The sequence below is a fragment of the Amia ocellicauda genome, chromosome 17, assembly GCF_036373705.1.
Source record: "Amia ocellicauda isolate fAmiCal2 chromosome 17, fAmiCal2.hap1, whole genome shotgun sequence".
NCBI lineage: Eukaryota > Metazoa > Chordata > Actinopteri > Amiiformes > Amiidae > Amia > Amia ocellicauda.
The window spans coordinates 15,662,047-15,685,049 of record NC_089866.1 but is presented as its reverse complement, the minus strand read 5'-3'; the positions used below and the strand labels follow the sequence as shown (position 1 = coordinate 15,685,049).

The following is a 23,003-nucleotide window of genomic DNA, read 5'->3' as shown; positions in this document are numbered from 1 at the left end:
GAAGCTGTAGATCGAAGCAAGTGGCATCTTGGAGAGACCTTCCTCCAGCACTGCATGAAGTAATTATAATAATGTATTTATTAAACCTTGAGTATGGAACACACATGGTGAAAATATCATTTTAAATATTTTCTTCAAAAATCACAATGAATGCTATGAAGGGAGAATTCATGTAAATAGTAACCAAATAAGGCAATGACACTACCACACTTGTATGGTTATAATTGACTAATACACTGACTAACTGAGAGACTCACTCCCTGCCTGTCTGTGAGTTTTAGTAGTTTTATTATTATAATATGATGAATAGAATAAGAATAAGAAGAAAATAATGAATTATTGTATTTCTTTCTTTCATGCTATAGAATTGACCCTATTCGCATTCAAACTCTACATTACATGTTTCGTTATATATAATATGCGACGTTTTAGCACAGGGATGCCCGATCTCGCTGTTGCTGGTATAGAGCACGTATTTGGGTATTGCGTCTAGTTCAAGAGACGGACCCGCCACGCAGCAGCCTGGAGGCCACAGTGCGGCTGCGGGGTCGCGGCGGAGGCGCATGCGCAGAGAGACGCGCTGGCCTGCGGAGCTGCGCGGAAAGCCAAACAAACTGCAGCTTTAGTGCCACCTGGAGGCAGAGTCCTGTACACACTGCCGAGCTCTGTATTATTATTATCAGCATTCGTAGTAGGAGCAGTATTCATTTTAATAATAATAATAATAATAATCATGTATTTATTTGCCACGCCTTGAGTATGCAACTCACATGTCGAAAATACAATAATTTGTAAGTTGGTCGAATATGAGGAGAAAATTCACATAAATAGTAACCAAATAATGAAAAGAGTATTGGTGGTTTAGAATTATTATTATTATGGGATGAGGAGAAGAAGAAGAAAACATATGAATTCAGTGTATTTATATATAATTGTCCCTATTCGCCTTCTGAGCTCGTCTTTTGACCACAAATACGCATTCAAAGTCTACATTTTAAAGTTGGTAGTGTGTGGTTAAACTATAAATAACAGTTCCTTGCGAGCACATTCATTTCCACGCAGCGCTCGCCTGGGGTGAAGCAGTACTGCCCTCCTCCCGCAGGGGGCGCCGGGCTGCTCGTCTTTGTGCAGCCGTGCAGTGGGGAGCCGCCCCGCCGCCCCGTCCCCGGGCACTGTGACGCAGAAGCGCTGGACGTGAGGGACGACACCACTGACTGGAGATTATAGACATAAGCGATACCTGGAAAGTTCATCGTTCAACCATTGAGGTTTTGGTAACTGAAATGGATGTAAGTGCATATGATGAAGCCGTTTGTACCCGACACACACATGCTTGAGTTTCACCATGCACATGCATACCATTTAATCCAAAAACAGTAGCCTAATGGGCTGATCAATTAATACCAACTTGCTTAATGCGATCGCACTGTTAGATGATTGCTTTGATGCAATTCGTAGCGGACACACTCTTCTCCATTTCATATTTATTTATGAAAACAAGCACGTGCTCTCCGGACGCCCTCGGCGGCCGCGCGCCTGTTGTTTACCTCCACCACGTGCCCACGTAACGCGCGCGCCCGCGGGCATCAGCACGTGCCTCGGCCTCGGCGGCGCGCCTCAGGAACAACAAGCCCGCTGTCTGCAGGGCCCCCGCTGATTGGCCGGCGCTGACAGGCCGGCGCGTCCGATTCTCGCCTCCCATTGGTGCGTTCGGACGGATCAAGTTGTGATTGGCTGTCAGGAGGGGGGAGGGGGAGGAGTCTTAGGAGCGCTGTTTCGTTGGAACAAGTTCGCCTGTGGCGGATCGACCGACAGAAACAAAACAACAGGTCCGGCTGCGCCGCTGTAGTGCGGGACTGAGCTCGGCGCACAGGTACAGCTCGTAGATCCGCTCTGCTGCCGATTCAGCCGAGCAGCTAGGGAAAGGGGGAATAAAACATCTTTCATGACATATCTGGGGGAAGAGGAAAGCGGAGGGGATTTGCGTGGAGAAGAATATAAGCGTTCGTATCGGACTCTGCGTTGAATCTCTTGAGGGAGACTGGAGCGGTGGCGTCGCTGCCCACAAACCCAGAGGCAGTGTTACAGCGGGGCGCCGGGCGGTCATCGCCGTCCCACAGACACAGTCCGCCGCGGTGAGCGCAAGTCGATGGCCAGATTGAAGAGCTAGTTGCGCTGCAGTTTGCACACGCGAGGAGTGAGGACACGGGCGCCGGGACAGGAGGAATATGACCTACAATTATAGACACTAAACCGACCCCGCCGACTGCAAACGAGGCAACCCATGGTCGCGCCACAGCATACCTGCGGATGAAAACGACGGCAGACGGGGGGAGAGGACTTTCTCCACAGCGGGACGTGACGGAGATCGTTTGAGTGTAAGTGTGCGTCGTTGTTTTGTTCCATTAGTTGTTGTTTATCAGTGTGTTTATTGCGCCAGTAGGTGCATTTCCCAGTGTGCCATTTGCAGAATACAAATGAGATCCTATTTGTACTGTGCCCGAGAGTGTTGTGGTCGGTGGACGGGGTCACATTGCCTTGTTTCAGATGGGTGGCTGTTGTAATTAAGCGTTTTAAAAGAAGTTCTTGCAGTTCGTCTTGTGTAATTGCAGCCTGGTGTTGTCGCAGATGGTTGAAATGGAGTTTGCACGGCGAGGGGCGCTTCGTTGTGTCGGCTGCTTCCAGAAATGTACCAACTGGGTCATCAGACGGCAGACGCAGAATGCAAACACATGACGTCACCAGCCTCTCGGCCAGGTGCCGCGCTCTGCTGCAGATCGAGACGCTCTTGATTTCAATGGTCGCTGCGTTTTGTCCCTCCAGTTGGAGTCTTTTTAAAATGTATATATTTTAAAGGAAAGCAAATTAAAAATAGAACCCATCCAAACCACGCAAAAATCATGTTTGATTGGGTTGCCACGGTGTTAGGCTTACATAACGCTTTCATGAATGGGAGCTTTGATAAAGAGGGAATCTCTTCTAGATTTGTTTTTTAAATAGATATTCAACATTATTAAGTGTATTACCTTTTTATAGTTCATTTGTGGCATTGGTTTTATGCTTTTTTTAGGTAGTGACGCATATAAAAATGAGTGGGGAAGAACATAGTTGCATGCAGTATTTAGAGGATGCAGCTTTTCAGTCATGCCTTTCAAAACAGATTACATTGCAACCGAATTGGTATATTGTCAAGACCAAGTTCAGACAAGCTGTCGAGGTGTTGCCACTCAAACACCCCGCAAGGCATGCATACGTGCTTCAAATGCTCCTGGACATTTTAATAGAAGTAACAAACCTTTTATTTGTATTTTCCAATTGAGATTTTTCTGGACTGCATACGTTGTATGATTTGTTTAAAATCTGATGCTGGGTTGCGAGATGTAAGTGATTATTATGATTGCTTTCACAATTATTATTTTTGTTAAATAGCCATTCAATAAATACAAAATTCCGGTACTGACTCTGATGTATATGTTTCCACTTGCAAATATCTTGTCACGCTCACAATTCGAGAAACCGTTACATCGTGTGAGGTCACTCTATTATTAAATGCCTTCCATGTAGGCGCTTATAAAAAGACTTCTTCCAATTAGGGCTGCTGTGCCCTACTGCACATGCTCGTCATGCTTTCGTCTTGTATTTGTTTACACATCCGGGTCCGTGCCCATCACAGCCCTTTCCCCGCCCCCCGTGGTCGTGGATTGGCCGCTGCAGCTCTCGATCACGCCGCGGGTCGGCCTCCGTGTGACGTGCGCTCGACAAAGCGCCCAGGCCAGGCTGATACAGACACAAAGAAGCAACAAAGCCGACAGAAATGTGCATGGTGGCGTATACACGGACCTGCAAAATCACGCTCGACACACACTGAGGGCAAAATAAACAGTAGTCTATGTCAACTGGATACATAAAGGGATCGTCACACGGGGGTAAGTTGTGAGAGTTAACTGATCATATAAAAATGCACACATTTTAAGTGAATAAAGCAGTTTTGTGTTTGAGGTGCGTTAAGTACATTGATCACTTTAGCCAGGTATGTGAAGTCAACGTAATAAGCGATGAATGAAAAACAACACATCATCTTCCGATTACAACGTGTAAACCTTTTGATGGCTTTACTTAATTGTCCAAATACATAAAGTTTAAACTTAATTCTATGCAAACAAACAACAACTTTCCATGTTTAATTATTGAGTTTGTATTCGCCGGACTTGTAAGGTATAATTTATTCAATACAATTTGTATGAAAACTATATGCAATAAATAAATAAATCTACTATTGTCTTAATATCCAAGCATAGGCAACTCTAACAGTCTTCTTAAGACCCTGGTCTAATCGCTTATCCTCGCATTTCAGTGCTGCGAAAAGTAGTGTGTCAAGGGAGGCCTAAGGGAGACGATGGTCCTAATGAAAAATAAATTAACGCAGCTAAGCGGCTTGCAAGGCAGATCGGAGTACTTAACATGATTTTATGTTAACGCCGGGCAATATAAAACCAGGCATATATCATATCAGCTGTAATGACAAAGCTAGGGAAAGTCACCAGAAGAGGATTGGCATATTTCAGAAATAACAGCTGCATTGTGTTGTGTGTTGCCAGGGAGCATCAGAAGACCTGTTTCGTGTTGTCAAATTAGTAAACGTGCGTTTTTAAAGCTTTCTTTGTGTAGAAAACACCCTCTTAACTTACACCGTGTATCTTTCTAAATGTGTTGAAAGTTTAAGTACCCATAGGTTCAGTATAGACATAAGTTCCCCACTGCAGGGTATATGTGCTGTCAGTCTGCAAAACAAAACAGTTTCTCGATTTTTGTTTCGGTTCCTGATATGCAAAATAGCCTTTCTATCTGTTTGCGGATGCTGGTCCGACCCGAGTGTGTGTGAACGTCGGTGGCAAACCTGTTCGCACTGAACTCGCAATATTTCAACTTAACGAGTACTTTATTCCTACTTTATCATTTGTATTTTACTATTAATCTTTTATCAAAGGCCGTAATTTTCTAAAATATTTAAACCTTTTTCTGTTAGTGCCTTATATAGGCTCTCCAGGTTGCCACTGAGCTATTTTGTGCATTCCCTCTGCGATGGGGGCATTGGTTCCTTCATGGTTCCTTCATGGTTGGTTGCTCTCACACCAGCCCCCTCCTATGCTGCAAGCAAAGTAGTACTGCGTTTGAAAACATAAAATAAGATCCTTAGCCATAACAAAACTGTGCCAAGCAAGCTCCGAAAAACCAACAACCTCCGTCTCCATGAGAATGTGGTGCTTTTTATTATGTTATTTACAGGCTGTCATTATGTGCAATAAAATTACATGAACAATTCCAACCTGTTTAATGTTCGTGAGCTGACTGAAGAACCCAGGAACTGTTAGAAGTCTCTTTTTATGAATGTGCTTTGGCAAGAATCCTCCCCAGAGTTTCAATGATGGAACTTGAGAATATACATTTTGTCCTTCACAAGTGCTCAATATTTTTTTTAAAAACATTTAATGTTGATCTAATGTTTTGCATTTTACTTCTTGCATTGGTATGGTGCATCAATTTATTAAGCACTGTTTTATAGGCAAGCAGCCAAATCTATTGTTCATTGGTGGTTTAATTGAGTACCCAGGCATGTACAGGCTTTCAGTTTAAATTGCACCCGTATCTAGCCAGTTCAGCTGAACATAAATTAATGCTTTTGAATTTCTCTGTCACCATTAAAAAAACATTAGAAGTGAATATCTTTCTGATCTTATTGCAACTGCAACATTCTGGTTTATACTTTCATAAAAACCTAATCGGAATATATGCTTTTGAAGAATATGCAAGTATGAGCTGTTTAGCAGGTGACGCCTAGCTTTAGCAGGAGTAGGAGTTGCATTTGGATCGAGGTTCCTTATAGCCGTCCTGTCGGCTCGCTCTGCGTAGTTCCTCTCTGTCTGTGCATGCTAAGTGAGAAACCGGTTTCAGTGCTTCTTGCCTGAACTTCCTGTTCTTTTGCGGAAGCACTTGTATTATTGTTTTGCAGAGCCGTCTGTGTGAATCAGTTCACATGTAGGCTGACTTCCTGTTTTGCTCTTGCAATATAACTTGTATATTGAAATTGGGAGATTTCTGTTGTCAATCTCTTAACTCCACCCACCCCCCTTCATGTTATATCTTACTCACAATGTGGGCCACTCAGCTGATCAACCACAAGTTTCAAGAAAATATCAGATGTGTAGTTGACAAAGAAGATTTATGACCCAGTTGTTTCAGTCTAGAGTGAGAAATGTCTTCATTGAACAGCACCAGACATTTAATGAGCAGGATGTTTAGTGGTCTTGACCTGTGTCTTTTCAGTCTGAGTAGCCTGGGATTGTTGCCATTAGTTTCACATCAGTGAGGTGGTTCTTCATCAGGGGCTGCTTTGATCTGCAATTATCAAGTGAACTCTTGGGTGATATTTATTCTCTCTCTATCTGAATGTGAAACTGAGGTGTCCCAGTTCCTCATTGTGTATCTGAATGTAAATGATTGTTTGGCTTTTTGAATAGCAGTCCTTACCTGAAAGTTATTCTTTAATTCTCTATTTTGCATTGAGATTAAAATGCCAGCTGTACCGTACTGTATTAAAGTGCATTCTACTTAATAAAGCTGCAATGCTATAAACAACAATTATATCACAGCCCATATAACATAAAAATACCAATACGAATATAGTGTAGAATACAAATGCATGCCAAAAACAAGTGTTTTAAGTCCTTGTACCCAGAGTTTATCCATAGTCTCTCCCCTGAATAAAAAGACAAGGAAAACAAAAAAGCGATTTTCCAATAACGCTTGCGTTACACACGTTTTCTCTTTGAACCTTTCTATAAAGCCCTATGAATTTATTTTCCCTTTTGTGTGATCACAAGATCTGTCACTTGTTGGTGACCTAAATGTTGGATTTCAATCATTTCTTCAAATTACAACAAAGAAAAGCAATTTTCTAACAAGAATTCGACTGTTCATCGTGATCACATTTGTACTCAAAATAGCAGTAACTCGGGTAGCGTTCTGGTAGCGCAGATTTCCGCAGTTGTGTGCAGATCTGTGCTGCTACAGCAATGGGATCGGTGGAATTCTGCAGATCTGCTGAAATCTGTGCTACACGAACACGACCTCACTGTCAAGCGGGAAATTACATGCTCATACGCATTTAAGGTGAGGGGCCGAATTTCAAGTGCCCCTTCTGCACTCATTAAAAACTTGTAAACTCACGAGTGCTCGCCCACATACACTACGGTATGACCTTGATGGCTTGCCATACACGTGATGTTACTAGTCTGTTTACTTCCTGTTATTAGTGTCATAGTGATCTGATAATAATTATCCCCAAAACCTACAATAATATTCGGTTTATAAAGTTTGCAAAGTAAAAGCATGTTTTATTTATTTTTACTTTTTTCTAAGTGGGGCCCGGCCCCACTGGCCTCTAAAGACAGGCCGCTGCTGTAAACCTTACAGACTTAAATAAAAAAGATAGTTGAAAGGTCATCAGGATGTGTAGTTTTCTTTTAACTGACTTCAAATGAAAAAGACGACTCATTTGCTTTTTTCAGCATTGGGTCAATCAGATCTCTAACCCTTTTTTTTCCCCCTCCCTTTTTCTCCAGGTGTCCATTTCTCTTGTGGTGTCTGTGTGGACCGTCCCACACACCCACTCCAGAACAACGACGGCTTTTGCTTGCATTTTTCAGTGTTTTTTCTGTCAGCAAGTGCAGCAGAGTTGCAACTCTTCCAGCGCCAGCCCAGAGCTCAGTGAGGAGCAGCCAGACACTGAGATGGTGAAGATGACCAAGTCCAAGACTTTTCAGGCCTATCTGCCCAACTGTCACCGGACCTACAGCTGCATCCATTGTAGAGCTCATCTTGCCAACCATGACGAGCTCATTTCAAAGGTAAGAGGACCTGTTCCCCGCTAATTCTTTTAATCTTTTGCAATTGCTTTTCACTTCCCTAGAGAAAAAAATAAATCATCTGTAATCCACGGTTTTCTAATGTTTTCCCCTGGCTTACAGCTCTCTCGCTTATCTCGTGTGGCATAGCCCTGCCTCCATGCTTCCTTGTTGTTGCTGCTGCTGCTTTCGTTGCTTTTTAATTTTTTGTTTTTATGTAGGGAACTACTGCTGAGTGGCATTAGAGTAAAGGCGGTTTCAATGAGGTTATGGGGTTTCTTAAGGTAAAGGAGCTTCATCATGGGAGACTTTTGGTTGTCTGGGGTGAAGGTATTTTTGGTTAGAAGATCTTGTATGCGTTCCCAAAGCAGGACATTTAAGGTTCTGGTTCCTTTCTTGGGACACCGGCACAGTAGATGGAAATACGAGTCTGACGGGAGCTAGTTGGTGTAGGATTAGTGCTAAACAGGTCAGAGACTGTTGGATTATACTTTTTTTTTTATATACTGTTTTCCTGAGTGGTGCAATGAAGCTACACAAGGGAGATGGATTGTGTTGGTGAACTCTATGACATAACAAATGAGAGGTGGTATTAGAGCTTGTTTTGCAGCAAGTCTGTAGTGTGTGCCCATTTATCTTGGTATGTTAGGGACAAGGACTTGAAGGAAAAGTTCAGGTGGACATGTAGTGCACTTTCATGTGGTGCTTTGCAGAGTAATGTTGGCAATGTTTTTCCTATGTGGTCTGCTAGTAGTCTAATTGTACTTCTCTTTCTGAAGAACCAAAACCTCTTGTTACGATAGGACACAGAAACAGGAATAAAATATAGGAATGTGATCCAATCCCAAACATTGAAAATCTCTTCCGTTGCTTCCAGTTTTTGCTGCCAGCCACATGCCAATTTTTTCTCCTAATAAGGTCCCAAAAAGTGTAACTTAAAAATATAGACACCCCCATCTATGCAAGTCATCTATCTATATGGAAAGATCCTACTGTGGTTGGTGTGGACTGTATCCAGCTTTTAGCTGTGATTCAAGCAATGTCAGATGGACGCACATGACCGCTATAACACATTTGATTCCTAAGTGTCAGCTGCTTTTGATTCTCCGTATCGGAGATTTACCAAAGCACTGTGGTCAGTCCAGTTCATAAACCTCTAAGCTGATTACTTTTATGTAAAGGTGATGCAGTAAACTCTGGTATTTCTTCCATTGGCTACAGCAGACTGGGAGCCTGTCAATCAATGTACTGATATTTTGTCAATAAACATGATCCAGTTCATTGTTAGAATCCAGTTTTTATGCGTCTGTCTATCAAATATATAAAATGTGTGTGTGCGTTTTGGAGAAAGTTTATCAATGATATTATCCGATAACTTTTATTTCTTAAAACAAAATCTGCTTTTGGTCAATTTTTCCCAATCTTACTTCCCTACTCGGAAGTGCTTCAGTCTCCTGAGTGGCCTTCTAGTCTTCTGCACAAATGCAATTCCCGACATCTGTGGCAACAAGGCATCCATGTTAAGCTTTTGCATTGTTAAATGTTCTCTGACTTCTGGATGCAGGGGAACCAGTAACTGAATTGCCACAGGTTATGAGAGAAAGCAGTAAAATGTCAGTGGGTCTTCCTGTGATTACTGCTGTTTTTTAAGTCTCCCCCAACCCCTCCAGTCCTGATGTCAGTGGAACAGAATATAAATAGAAACTGTGTCATGCTCTTCCTCTCTTTCCTAACATTGTATATGGTTGAGGACACTTCATCATAAACTCTGTCTAATGTCAAGTGAACATAGAAGTTAAAGAAGCACACCCGAACTATACTGCTCTAAGGTCATGCTGTGCTGTCACTGCATTAAACTGTCGACTGGACATAGGAGAGCAGGGGCTCCCTTTAAATGGGTTTATTTTAATGCCTTTTTTCCAGGGTGGGGGGACAGTGTGGACTGTGTCCCCCAGTCTCTGCATCTCCAAGCAGGCATGCCTCTGCAGGGGCCTGTCAGTGCTTGTTAAATGAGTTCTGGAGTCAATGAGAGGCGTCTGCATGCAAAAGAGTCCTTAACGCAAGATGCTCGTTCTTTGTGCAAGGGTTGTGTTCTGCTCGTGTTTTTTTTTTTTTTATGGTAGCTATTGGAAGGATAAGGAAATATTAAAAAAAAAAAAAGGTCCTACGAGGTAACAACCTTCACAATCCGCAGCAATTTATAACTTTGCTTGGAAAGCTGTGGCCTACCTGCTGAGCCTCCACTACAGCAGTGCTTCACAACGCAAGGCATTATCTTTAAGCTGATTATGTCACTGAGAAGATGATACTCTTTAAGTCTGTCGTTTTCCATCAGGTGCTGCCAACTGTTTGTCTCCATCAATTTATCTTTTGTTTAATTGGATCCAGTATGTGGTGACCTTGTATTGTGGCCATCTGTATCATACATACGTCTTGAATCCAGATTTAGTTTTGCAATGCCTCTAAAGGGATTGCCAAACTTATGGCAAGTATGGATGCTTAGTACCTGCATTTTGTGTATTCCAGGCCTTGTAGGCCTCATGAATGTGTCAGCTGACTATACTTCACAGTGGTTCTGTATTGGCTTTTCCCACAAGTATGCTGTAACTGGTGGGCTTGTTTATATATATTTCATAACACACTGGCTGGCAGATGCACTACGTGACATTGCCCTCAAGACTGATTCACACGATGCTTACCATAGTGAGAGGAAACCCTCATCACTCTTGTGACCTGAGTGGGAATGTCAGTTTTAGACTCATGTGAACTCTCCCTGTTCTGCTGCCTTGCTCAGCTGTAGCATGTAGATTCCCCCTTCCCCGTGGTAAGGCCAACTTCCTGTTCTCAAGCTAACGGTGAAGTTAAAGACAGAGGACTTTAACCCAGCAGCGACTGTAATGACCCGAGGCCAGCTGCCAAGAAAGGCTCACATCAGTCCCCCTCCCCCCTTTGTGATGAGCTGCTATATATAAGGCATCGCTTGTTATTATTGTAACCTTCGTATGTGGGCTTGGATAAAGGCATGGGCCCAATCAATCAACACTGATGATCTTGAAAGACAGAGGTGCTCCCACACTAATTCAGGCCCGGCCCGGTTCGTAGGTTGGTTCTGCCAATATCCTGCATGGGAAAGTTGGCAGCTGTGACTAGTGAAATAAAGGCAGGGAAGTGACATGGCAGGGAGTTTGTACAACAAAAACCCTTTGGCCCCAGGGGTCCAGCTTCAGGGAATCCCTGTGCTCTCCAGGATCTTCAGCTCCCATCTTGGAGTTTGGCTACCCGGTACCACTGGCAGGGAGTATGTAAACACATGGCTTGTTAGGCTATGCTCTGCTTTGAGTTACACTCTTGAGAATAACTTGCTTTCAAAATCTAGGTGATGGTAATATGTAATCTTATGATCCATTGGAAGTACATAATAAAACAGTGTCAAAACTTTTAGCCCTGGGAATGTGATTGCGAAGAATAAAATAGGGCCATGTGGTGCTGCATCAGACAGGCCCGCCTTTAACATCTGCAGAACTACAGTTCCCTCTCACCTGCTGCAGCTGCTTCAGAATGCACTCGGGTATCTGCAGTTTTCCTGAAGTTTTTGTTTAATAATTCAAGCAGGGAGCGGGTCTCGCTGTGGGATTTTAATTGAGATGTATTATTCTTGTTGTGATCTAGCCGCTATGAATTAATGTCACTGCATTAAATTATGAAACTTGGAGCTTTATCTCGTGGGACCAAAGCTCTGCCTTTCAATTGTGATTAAACCGCAACAGGTGAACTTGTTGCAGTATTATGGATTAGAGTGCTTATCCCTCACAGTCTGTGCTTATATTAATGACCAACCCCATTTGTATGCAGACGTTGATGGCAACTGTGACTGAAAACATGATAAGGGTGTAAGACTCTTTCTGCAGTGTAAATGCTGGCTGAGGTCTGAGTTAATCTATCAGGAACCATGTTGAATATACCAATATATATACCCTTCCCATAGGACATTTCTCAAAGCAAAAGTGTGTTATTGGTGATCATTGATTACAGGAGGGGGAGTGGGGTGAGAATGAATGATTTGTGCAGTCTGTACATAAAATGTTGGGCCTTTGGCAGTGTGATCTGTACAATTTATCAATATGGATAGAAAGATCTAGACACAGGACTTCTCATTTTACTGATTGGTGAATACTGCAGCTTCACATGAAGTAAGGAATCATGTGTTGTAGATTTTGATACATGCCTTCACCCAATGGTGAGACTCCTGGGGGGTCTTTGGTGTGTGCTGCACTGCATTTAAGAAACCAGCTCCTGCCAGTGTGCTGGTTTGTCCTGCAGTTTGTCTGGTGCTGCTCTTGTCTAGTAACTTGGCAGCCAATAGCCAGGAGGCTTCAGGAACAACTCCACCAAAGAGAAAAACAACATTTGTAACAGAAGGAATTATCCATGGTTTTCCTTATGGGAAGTCATTTGGGTGGAACTTGGCATTGCTTTACAAAGCTTCTGTTAAGGGAGTCGGCAGCAGGAGACACCGAAACTGATGGATTGTAAGGTAATCTGTAGATAACTTGCTTATGAATCTTCTTGAAGATTTATTCTGCCAGCCTGCACTTCAGAGTTTCAACTTTTTCCCCCAAGAGGAATGGTGCAGACTGGTACAGCTATGATCAGTTTTAAGTTGTCCTTTCCAGGAGATGGTTTTGCAACATTATTTGTCGGGGGAAGACATTACAAAAAGGCTGCTAGGCACATACTTCCTGCTTATTTAGCCGATGTAGCAGCTGATTATGGTATTAGTAGAGTACAAGCCAGAGGAAAGATAAATGTAATTAAAATAATGCCCACAGGAAATTATTTTTTGCCCAGGAATTTCCAACACTTGGGTTTGCAACATTAGTTTTGTGTTCCCTATATTGACACTTACACTTACAGCTCCTGCACTATGAGAAACACACAGACGAGCACAAGAAAGTATGATTCATAATTCAAACACTTTGACGACTATAGCGGGCAACTCTAAAGTGCCCAGGATGGGACTTGGAGCGAAACTCAATATGAGAGGGACTGCGACTGGCAACTGACCAGAAGGTATGCAGTCACTGCAGCTTGGGCTGTTGACTTCTGGGCAGCACACTTGGAAACCAGGAAACCTGTCCCTCTTGCTGCAGAGGGATGATGTCCTTGTCCATGTTTTGAATTCAGAGCTGCAGCTGAAGGTCACAGCTAAGTGTCTGCCCACTGCACTGTCCCTGGAGAACTGGTTCCCTTCTTGTCACTTCATTGACTGATTTAAGAAGGCGTGAGAGAGCCAGACCAGCTGTCGGCTTCATCGGCCTTTCGGTAAAGCTAATTTGCTCCAGAATAGAAAAGCCGATCTGAGCCTTCTCGTCTTTGTGTCACAATTGCTAAGAATGAAAGGCACGTCAGAAGCACAGACCTTATTTACGGGACATCGCGTAGGCCACGCCGACATGTAAACAATCACTGGGGAAGAGCCCGTTGGCACACTTCTGCACTTTAAAGCAGAAAAACAAATGGTAAATTGCACCGAATAAAGACTTGTAAATAATTTGGAGTGATGTCCCAGTCAAACTTTTGTGTGTTCTGTGTTATTTGAGTTTTCTCTGTTTTTAAATCCTAGTTTGTTTGCAGTTCCCCCCCCCCACACACACATTGTTAGCAGCAATTCAGAATCATAAGGGCTTTGTTGCTGTATATATATTTTTGTTTTTTAGCTATTCCCATTCTATTTGGATCGAGCCACCTGTGTTCCCATGACATGCGTGCAGCAGATTGAAGACGTCTCATTGAATTTATTGCTCATTTACTTCTGTCTCTTTACCGGACTGCTGTGTGCTTTGCTTTCACTCTGACTTGCAGCTTTCTGAAGCTGTCTGTCATGGCTAGAATGCTTGTCCATGTGGACTGTAAAATGTTTATTTTTCAAATTGTTTCTGGATTATTCTTTTGATTCTTCAGCAGCAGTCTAGATAAGATACTGGACTTCACATAATCCAGCTCTTGGCAAACTTTCATTTAACAACACCTTGTTCTGCAGAATTAGACAGCCCAGTGTTTTTTGTGTGGTCTAACTCAAGATTTTGGAGTTGCCAAAATAAAATGCATGACATTCTTTTTTGGAAGGTAGGTTAACTTTGCTGTAAATAACATGGTAGCTTTTCCATATTTATTGTCTGGGAAAGTACACTTCTCTTTTTGTAGTTAGATTTTTTTGTCTGGCCATGAAATATAATGTGTGGAAGGTTTGGAATTGTTACTGTGTTTTGTTTGGGGAATCGAGTCTGGTGAAGCCTTGCTTGCTGAAATATGAAGTTCTCCTGAAAAGATCTCCAAATGAAAATGTCTGATAGACTGACACTTTGGAACATATTGTTTAGAAAAACAAGAGTGATTCACAAGGTGCCACCTGCTCTTTTCCTGTACTTTGTGTGAAAGTTTGATTTGGATGCAGTTGTCTTTAGTTTGGAAATGTTTTTTTAAGGTGAGAGAAGGTTTATTTTGCCTGTGATTAAGCCCTAGCTGTCGGGGGACTGTCTAGGGGCGTCCTTTCACTTTGCTCATCGTATGTCAGTTGATAAGATCCCAATGTCAAGAGTGGGAATCATCTCTTTCATAAAGCTAATTCCCTCAGATGATTCCAGACAGTATATTGCAGGAGTTAATGCAATGAACTGTTATAGCAGCAGCTCACCGCAGTTCATGTTTTGTATATGGAGCTGCCAGCCACGTGCAATTTGATTGGAAAATAGAGAAACAACTCTTAGAATATTTTGTGTGTACAATCTTTTTTAACCGTATGAAAAATGACTGCCAGTCAAATTACATTCAATAAAACTATAATATATATGTCACTCTCTGTGGTGTTCTCCACACGCTGGATGGAATTGAGCTGTGGTGTGCTCCTCGTTTGTCAAAAATAAAACACGACAACAAGTGCAGTGCGATGCTCTGTGATGCTGTTGCTGTTGAAGTAGCGTTGTGTGTGAAAGGATGTTTTGGGAGCAGAGTCTGGCAGAGAGCAGACGGCCATTAAACGCCGCCTGTGTCAGGGCACCTGCACTGGGCCTCGGATCAGACTCCCCGAATCCCACAGAACTGCCACTGTGTATTTGCGTTTGCCAAGGAAGATGGCTTGCTCCAAGCCATTTTTTGATAAACCTGCCAATATATCCACAAACAAAAAGAGTGCCTTTCATACTTAAATACACACATTTATGTAATGCACATCCTGGCATACAGCCAAGGTGAACAGTAGAAACAGAATTCTGCTCACTGTGTCCACAAGGTCTTAGTGCCTGACTACTCGCTCCTGTATGTAGTCCTGTAACCCGTTTGTCTGCGGCCACAGTGAGATGCACACAGCATATGTTTTCATTTAGCGTTTGCATGCGATTCCTTAAACATATATGAAAGCAAAAATGTGTTTTTCTTAGAAGGGTTTCGGCTCATGGCTTTAAGTGGGTTTCAAGAGCCCCGACACATGTCTTATGTGATTTGTTTTTTTATCTTGATCCTTTTTATGTTGTCTTTTGACTTAAAATGTCTCTCTCTCTCTCTCTCCTATCTCTCTGAAGTCATTCCAGGGCAGCCAGGGCCGAGCCTACCTCTTCAACTCTGTGTAAGTATCAAAACCTCTTACATAAGAAGCAGCAAATTGTACATTTTTGGTTCTTATTTGCAGAAGGTCTTTCTTAATTAAAAACAAAACAAGAAAACAAAAAGCATACATTTTTGGCCAGTGATAAAAATACACTCCTACATCTGTTCTCTTCATGTTTGTGTGGATTTCAGGGCTTTCCTTGCTCTGTGTTTTTGATACTGTCTAGGCATGTTACATGCAGATGTTTTTTTTTTTTCTTCCAAACTAATATCATGCCAACAATTATGTATTGTCCAATTGTTACTGGGGTTAAACAGGAGTATAAAGAAAAACAAATCTATATATACAGTTTCCAATAAATCATGCTGCTGGGTTAGTTTAATTAAATTTTAAGTAGATGTGGCTTTTTGACACAGAATGTAAATGTGAACTTCTTCAGCCACAGTAAATTGTACGTTAGCAGTGTTGAATACTGTCTCCTTTTGTATGGTTAGTGTTTACATACTCAGTAATATGAAGTGCTGGATCAGCAGAGGCCAGGATCAAAGATGAATAATCTGGTAAGGAAATATTTTGTATTTAAAGAAGTACCCCTAAGTGGTTCTTTACTTCTAAATGAAAACATGATGGATTTTAAATTAATTTCTTCATCATTTTAAGCATGATTTTGTAGATTTCCACATTCTGGCAAAAGGAGAAACATAACTTCTATAGCTTGACAAGTAAATCACACCAGAAGAGGGGTTCACGTTTAGACAAGTTGAGATCCAGGTTGATTTAGTATTACATATAAGCAGCACATGAAGGGATCTGAACACCCTAAAACAATAAGTCTGTATTGGATATTTTCCTTAAAGAAACTGCATAATTGCAGAATAGTGGTTGGATTTATTTTTAACCTCCTGGAAAAGAAAGCAGATGTTTTGAGTATGTATCTTGCACTGGCCTGGCCCCATTTCTTTCATAATTATTGCAAGTGTTTCCTTGCAAGTCATTAAATATTAAACGCCACTTTTGTATTGCCATTGACAATTTGTATAGGTGATATCTTGAGTCTGTGTTGCCTGGGAACCTTTTACCCCTGGGCTAGTCAGCTTCAGATGCTTCTTTCCTGATCAAATGCAGGAGTGTTTTGCAAGCCGTTCCTCGATTTTTGTATTGAATTATTATAGTTTCTGTTTGAATTTTCTTTAAAGCAAGTGTTGTTTTGAATATTCTTGCACTGGAATGGATTGGAAGAGTCATGCATTAAGTATTCCTTACCAAATCATTCTGACAGCAATTATAAACCTGTTATGCACAACTGAAGTCACTGAAGCCCACAGGGGGTCCTTGCCTTTGTGTACTGTTTCAGCGCTTGTGTTGACATCATTTGCTGTTGTATTTGCACAAGACTAAAGCAGCTGGTATTTTAAGGACACCTTTGTAAACTTGCAAGGTCATTGGCATGCTGGCCCTTGGCACTGTTGTGCATCGCAGACTTCTTTTGCATAGAGTTTCTGCTCTGCGTAATCTGGTATCCTCAAATTTATGTAATTGCCCCTGGGGGATGGTTCTCTCCTCTCCAGTCCTCCGGGACTGTGGTGTCTTCAGGATTTTCTCTACCTGAGCGGCTTCTATAATTGAACTAAATACTGACTTCACTGAACCAGTTTAACCACTTCCCCCTCAAGGGCACTTCTTGAACTGTGGCTCATTTCAGTTGACCTATAGACTGATGTGGGTAGTGGCTCTCCAGGGAACCAGACTTGTGTGCCACTGCACTGTCTACAGATGTCCTTAACATCCTGTGTTTTTCTTTTTCTCCTTCCTCTCTGTTGTTCAGTGTGAACGTGGGCTGTGGGCCGGCAGAGGAAAGAGTCCTCCTCACTGGTTTACACGCCGTCGCCGACATCTACTGTGAAAACTGTAAAACCACTTTAGGGTGGAAATATGTAAGTTACTGAGATTTCTGTACCCCTCCATTCCCCACCTCTCTACGTCCCTATCTACTGAATCAAATGAGTCTCCCATCTCCCTTCACTCTCCCGAGACCACAAGGCTCTTCCTGCCATCATTACCAATTAGGTTTAACTGCCATGTTGCTGCAGGCTTCCATCACCTGGCACAGGTGTGCAGCCATTTAGAGATTTTTATTTATTCATTCATTCATTCATGTACTGTCTGGAGGCTGTCAGTATATCGATAAAGCACACTGGCAAATTTGCTAATCATGGGGTATGTCTTACATCATTAAATTTAATGGAGTCATTCACTTTAACGTATGGTGTTAGAACCCATTATACACAACAAAATCACCAAGTATAAGACTTACCATCCACACTGTCCTTTGTGTTTGATCTGTGTGTTTATATATGTATATAGGATTTCAGGATGTGTAATGATTAGAAAAACGCTTACTCCTGTTATTTGTTGAAGTCCCTGGACAGCAGTTGCCATACACTGTATTTGACAAGTGTGTCCTATGTCAGTATGCGCCAGCTCTTCTGTTCTGTTGTGTGTGAAGCATGTTCTGTTGTCATTATAACTGATGGGAGGCAATGTTATCAATAAGGCTTGATGAGTGTAAAACATCGTTTGACACCCAACACAGCTGTTGGTTTGTAATGTGCAAAATGTTAATAATTCAAAGACTATGGTGATTTTTTTCTGTGAAAAATCCTTTACTTTAAAAAAAAAAAAAAATATATATATATATATACATATATATTTCTTATTCCTGCAGGAGCATGCCTTTGAGAGCAGTCAAAAGTACAAAGAAGGAAAATTCATTATCGAACTAGCGCACATGATCAAGGACAATGGCTGGGAGTGACCCTTGACCTCTGTGGGGATCATAGCTGTTTTATGACCTTTGCTCTGTCCAGGACTTTGCAGAGTGACCATGGGGATGGATGACATGTTTTCAGGTGTCTCCAAGCTCGTGGCAAAACTTTACAAACAAAAGAAAAAGACGAAACAAAACCGTGAATTAATTGATGTTGACTTGTGTTGCCCCTTGTGGGCCCTTTCATTGGGTATTCCCTGTTACAGATTTGGTGTATTCTATTCAGTGTGAACCACTATTTCAATTGAAAAAATATTCAGAAGACTTTTTTTTCTTTTCTCCAAACGCAAGAAACACCAACAAACTTGTGGTTTTAGTAGGATGGGTGTCAACATTTCCTGTGAGAGACTTTTACCCAATGGCAGACTGATGTTACTGGTTAGCATTTTTCTCCTTTGACTCCTGTCTGTATCTCTACCTGTTGCCGTGCATGCTTCTTTTGCAGTGTAATAATGGGGATATAGCTGAAGGCTGTGTAGAAGAGGTAGAGAGATGTACTATGTAGCAATGTATAGTGTTTTATAGATGGGGAGGGGGCTGCAGTGATATGGTATTTTGTATTAATTATATCACCTGTGTACCATCTATTTTTAATACATATATATTTTTTGTTCTTATTATTTCACTGTGCAATCTGTGGGCACACCTGGTACTAAAATTCATGGCACCAAATACATTGGTCATCGACAGGAACAAAGGTGCTCGGGCAACATACAGCTGTATTGTTTTACATGGCATTTGTGGCTGGTCCCATTTTGCATCATGACTTAAAACAAAGTAAATAAATGCATGCACTGGACAGTAGGGGAAACGGGCAAAACTTATTCCAGGATAAAGCATTTTCCCTGCATTGGCGCATAAAAGAAATTAACGGATAAATAGATACATTAATGAAATAAATCGCATACTTGAATGCAGTAACGTTGTTTGCACTTTGCTGAGGTCTGGACGTCATGAGAGTTTAGAGGCAAATGTCGTCTCTGTCTGTCTGTGTCTTTTAATGCCTTTTCATTGACGATTGAAAGACTGTACAAAGGAAGTGAAGTAGGGGCTTGACTGGTTGGTAGGGAGATTGCCAATGATCGCGCATTCCTGTGCTCGTGAGGTAGTTCGACAATTGTATGCATTTCTTTCTCTCTAATAAGACACTAATCTTTTACCTATTCCCAGTTTGATTAAATCCATGCATTAAAACAAAACCAGCTCAATTTCCTCTTCTCCTGAATATTTACACTTTGCTGCTGCTACAAGTAAAACAGTGCTCAGCTCTGACTTTATTATTCTGCACTTTACTGTTGTTCGAGAGTATTTGAATGGTCATTTTCTATGTAAATGTTTGTTTGTTTTTTCTCTGTGTTTTTGCCTCTAAATAACATGAATCTTGTGCCTCTTCAAATTATATTTTCTCTCCTGTTGTGCAGTGCATAACTTGCACACCCCAGGGAAACGTTTAAAGCTCCGAGCAACACTTCCCTGAACATATTCAACAAATCTCTACTATTATCGGGCAAATGAAAGTTAATAATCCATTTGTTTCATTGTTCTATCAGCATTGCTTAAAATAGCCGTAAGTAGAGTGGTTATCTTGCTCATTTTGAATGGGGGAGTTTGATATCTTTTAAGATGGGGTGGGGTGGAGTGGGTGGGGGGGTTGATTTAATTTGTTTTAAATTGCATTTAAACAAAACCCGGATTCTAGAATGTAACTAAAGTCAATCTCTCTCGGGGGTGGGGGGTTAGTTAGTGTTTCTGTTCTTCTGGGGTGAATCGGAGACTATTTACAAGCGATTGTCGAGAGGTAAACGGGGTCAGTCTGGTTACATGGCCTTCATTCAACACGACGCATGACTTAAATAAACAAAAACACAAAAAAACTAAAATAGATCTATTAAAAGAAAATAACCTACTTGAAAAAATACAGATGGAAAAAACTTAGTAAGTATATAATAAAAAAAACAAAACAAAAAAAAAACCTTTTCCCTGTAACCGTTTTTGTACATAATAAGAACATATTTAAAGTTTTATACGTATTTCTACTGGGTCAGTTCCTATACTTTCCCAACTTGAAGCACTTTTGTTAACTGTACCTCTGGCTTTCTTGTTGTTTTTTTTTTTTTTCCTTTACTTTATCACACACTGTATTTTTCTTTTGTAGCTGATAGTGAGTGCAAAGATTTATCTTTCTTTTGGGGGGGAGGGAGTGTTTATTTTGTCATTTTGTTCTATTCTTTCTTTCCAAGATCCTGATTGCAGTACAGTAGCTAGCTCTTTTATCTTGGATCACATGGACTTAAGGGCGAGCTGGTATCTCCCAGACATGTTGTTCTGGCAGTTCACAGGAGGGTTCTAGCGAATCATTCACGGAAATCATTTCCCTGTCTGTTTTCAAAACCTCTAGAAGCCTTTGTCATTGTAAAATCAATCGGACTAAATCCCAGGTCTAAAAAAATTATATATATATATATATTTATGATGTAAAAAAGATTTAGAAAATAAGTCTCCAGGGTGGCTGTTTGCTGAAAGAAAGAAAAAATATGTATCTATCATTATTTATCTAACATGAGTGAGAAGAAACCAAAATTGACCATGTAGGCTAAGTGTTTTTCAATTTTGTGGCACTGTGCAATTTTTGTTTGCTTTTTAATAAATAAATATAAATAAATGGGCAGTGCCTTTTTAAAAGCTATAAAAAAAAAAAATACCCCCCCACCATAAATCAATCACATTGGGTAATGTACAGCATGATCTTGATTCTGAGAAGGAATTTACTCTTCTTGTTCTATGATGACAATGGCTCAAGCTTTCAACCGTTAATATATAGGAAATGTTACTCTAAAGACCATTAGTACAAGGTATCTTAGGTATGCAAAGGAAAAGATTGTAAGTTTGAAGAGTGTTATTTTCATAGGACTGTTAAAATATTATAAGGTCTAAAGCATGTTGTATTTATAACGGTTATATTGAGTCGTGCCTGATTTTCTTAAAATGCAAAAATATATATATATATATATATATATATATATATATATATATATATATATATATATATATATATATATATATATATATAATATGCTTTCCTTTTTTTCCTTTTTACTTGGCTACATTGCTTTGCTACCCGTCTTAGTTTATTTATATATATATATATATATATATATATATATATATATATATATATATATATATATATATATATATATATATATATATATATATATATAAATAAATAAACAAATCTGTCATTTGTCTGTTTTTCACTGTATTGTATATTCTCCAGATATCACAATAAACTTTAAATGGTATTTTGTTGCAGTTTTTTTTTTTTTTTTTTAATTAAAATTGTTTATTAATTTTGCAAAGTACCACACTACCACTAAGATTCTTTTTTCCTTCATGGCTGCTTTGCTTGCCATGCCAGAGGCCAGGTTTGGTTTTAGTAAATTTAAATCCCAGTATGCACTTCAAACTTAACTCCAACCTTATTTGAGATTTTTGTGGCAGGGACACTTTCCATATTGTATTAAGCAGCTATGATTAAAAAAAGATTGCATTACCTAACCTTGCAAGAGCAGAATATCTTAGTTTATTCCACATGTAGTTTATTTTCTCATCTTAACTGGGCCGCTGAAATCTCTCCCACCCCAGAGTACTCTTCATTCTATAACCACATCCTCCCCTTTCCCTGCTCTTCCAGTTATCACTTTCGAGAAATCCAGTAGCTAATTCAGCGACAGAAATATAGTTCAGACGAGCAACAGGGATCAGGGGACCTTCACCCAAGTTTAAAAACGGCACGGATTCAAGAACCCCACAACAGACTGGCTGCTATGATCTGAATCCTCAGGGTTAAAGGTGTGAATGGAACCCTTGGAAGTGAGATCAGACTAATCTTCGGTCTGTCTTGTGTGGGTTGCTGCAGTGGGTGTTTTTGAACTGAGCGGAGAAATGCAGTTTAGGAATTTGATGACTGTGACAGGGATAGTCGACAAATAAAGTTAATTTGCTGTCTTGCTGTGAGGGAAAAATTAAAGAGAAATTGCTTAGTCATTGACTTTTTCTCAGAAATGAGTCCATAAGAGAACAAATTGATCATGGCAGGTTACAATGAGCAGTATAATGCCAGCTCCCCCCCTTAATGTTAAAACAAAAGCATAATACTATACAGCTCAAATACCTCGCAGTGCATTTTCAATGGGAACAAAATAATGAAAACATGATATGAAAAGTTTGATAATCAAAAAACTGTTTAAGATTTTGTACATTTCTGCTGTACAGGACCACCCTTGTGTGTTAAAATTCCCTTTATTGAGTCAGTGTGACAGTAGCCTGGACAAGGGTGACAAAATTTAAAGTTGAATGCTTTGGTTATGTAAGCAGCCTTTGATTGACAGTTTGAGTTGTTTATCTGGCTCAGGACTCCAGCTGTAATGCAGAATATGAGAAAAGAAGGGTGGTGGAGATGGGGGGAGGGGTATATTTCAGCGTGCTTTAATAGCATTTTGATTTAGTCTGTAATTAATATTATAAGTATTAATGATGTCAGGCAGTTTGGCAGATTGCTGAGGTTTTCACGGTTCCACAGGAATTTCCTGCAAAGTGACGGAGGAAGTAACGATCACAGATCTAAAACTGGTAGGTGATGTTTCAGTAAAATCATTTCCTTTTGTTT

General features: G+C 40.7%; 1 protein-coding gene across 2 annotated transcripts; it reads left to right on the top strand.

The window, feature by feature from the left end:
• Positions 1–1,790: 1,790 nt before the first annotated feature.
• On the top strand, positions 1,791–21,045 carry ypel1 (yippee-like 1). 2 transcript variants are annotated; one of them, XM_066688747.1, is made up of 5 exons: positions 1,791–2,378; positions 7,623–7,907; positions 15,482–15,525; positions 17,333–17,441; positions 18,233–21,045. In XM_066688747.1, the coding sequence occupies exons 2-5, from the start codon at positions 7,791–7,793 to the stop codon at positions 18,320–18,322; spliced, it is 360 nt and encodes a 119-aa protein (XP_066544844.1). In that variant the 5' UTR covers positions 1,791–2,378; positions 7,623–7,790; the 3' UTR covers positions 18,323–21,045. The 2 variants fall into 2 exon arrangements, with proteins under 2 accessions (XP_066544844.1, XP_066544845.1); XM_066688748.1 differs by lacking the exon at positions 1,791–2,378 and adding an exon at positions 3,762–3,926.
• Positions 21,046–23,003: the final 1,958 nt, after the last annotated feature.

What these genes read in the sequence shown, in the direction of transcription:
- ypel1 (XM_066688747.1), top strand. Translation starts at nt 7,791, where the DNA reads ATGGTGAAGATGACCAAGTCCAAGACTTTTCAGGCCTATCTGCCCAAC. An exon ending in ATGACGAGCTCATTTCAAAG is followed by an intron (nt 7,908 to 15,481) that starts GTAAGAGGACCT and finishes ATCTCTCTGAAG; the next exon opens with TCATTCCAGGGCAGCCAGGG. An exon ending in GCCTACCTCTTCAACTCTGT is followed by an intron (nt 15,526 to 17,332) that starts GTAAGTATCAAA and finishes TCTGTTGTTCAG; the next exon opens with TGTGAACGTGGGCTGTGGGC.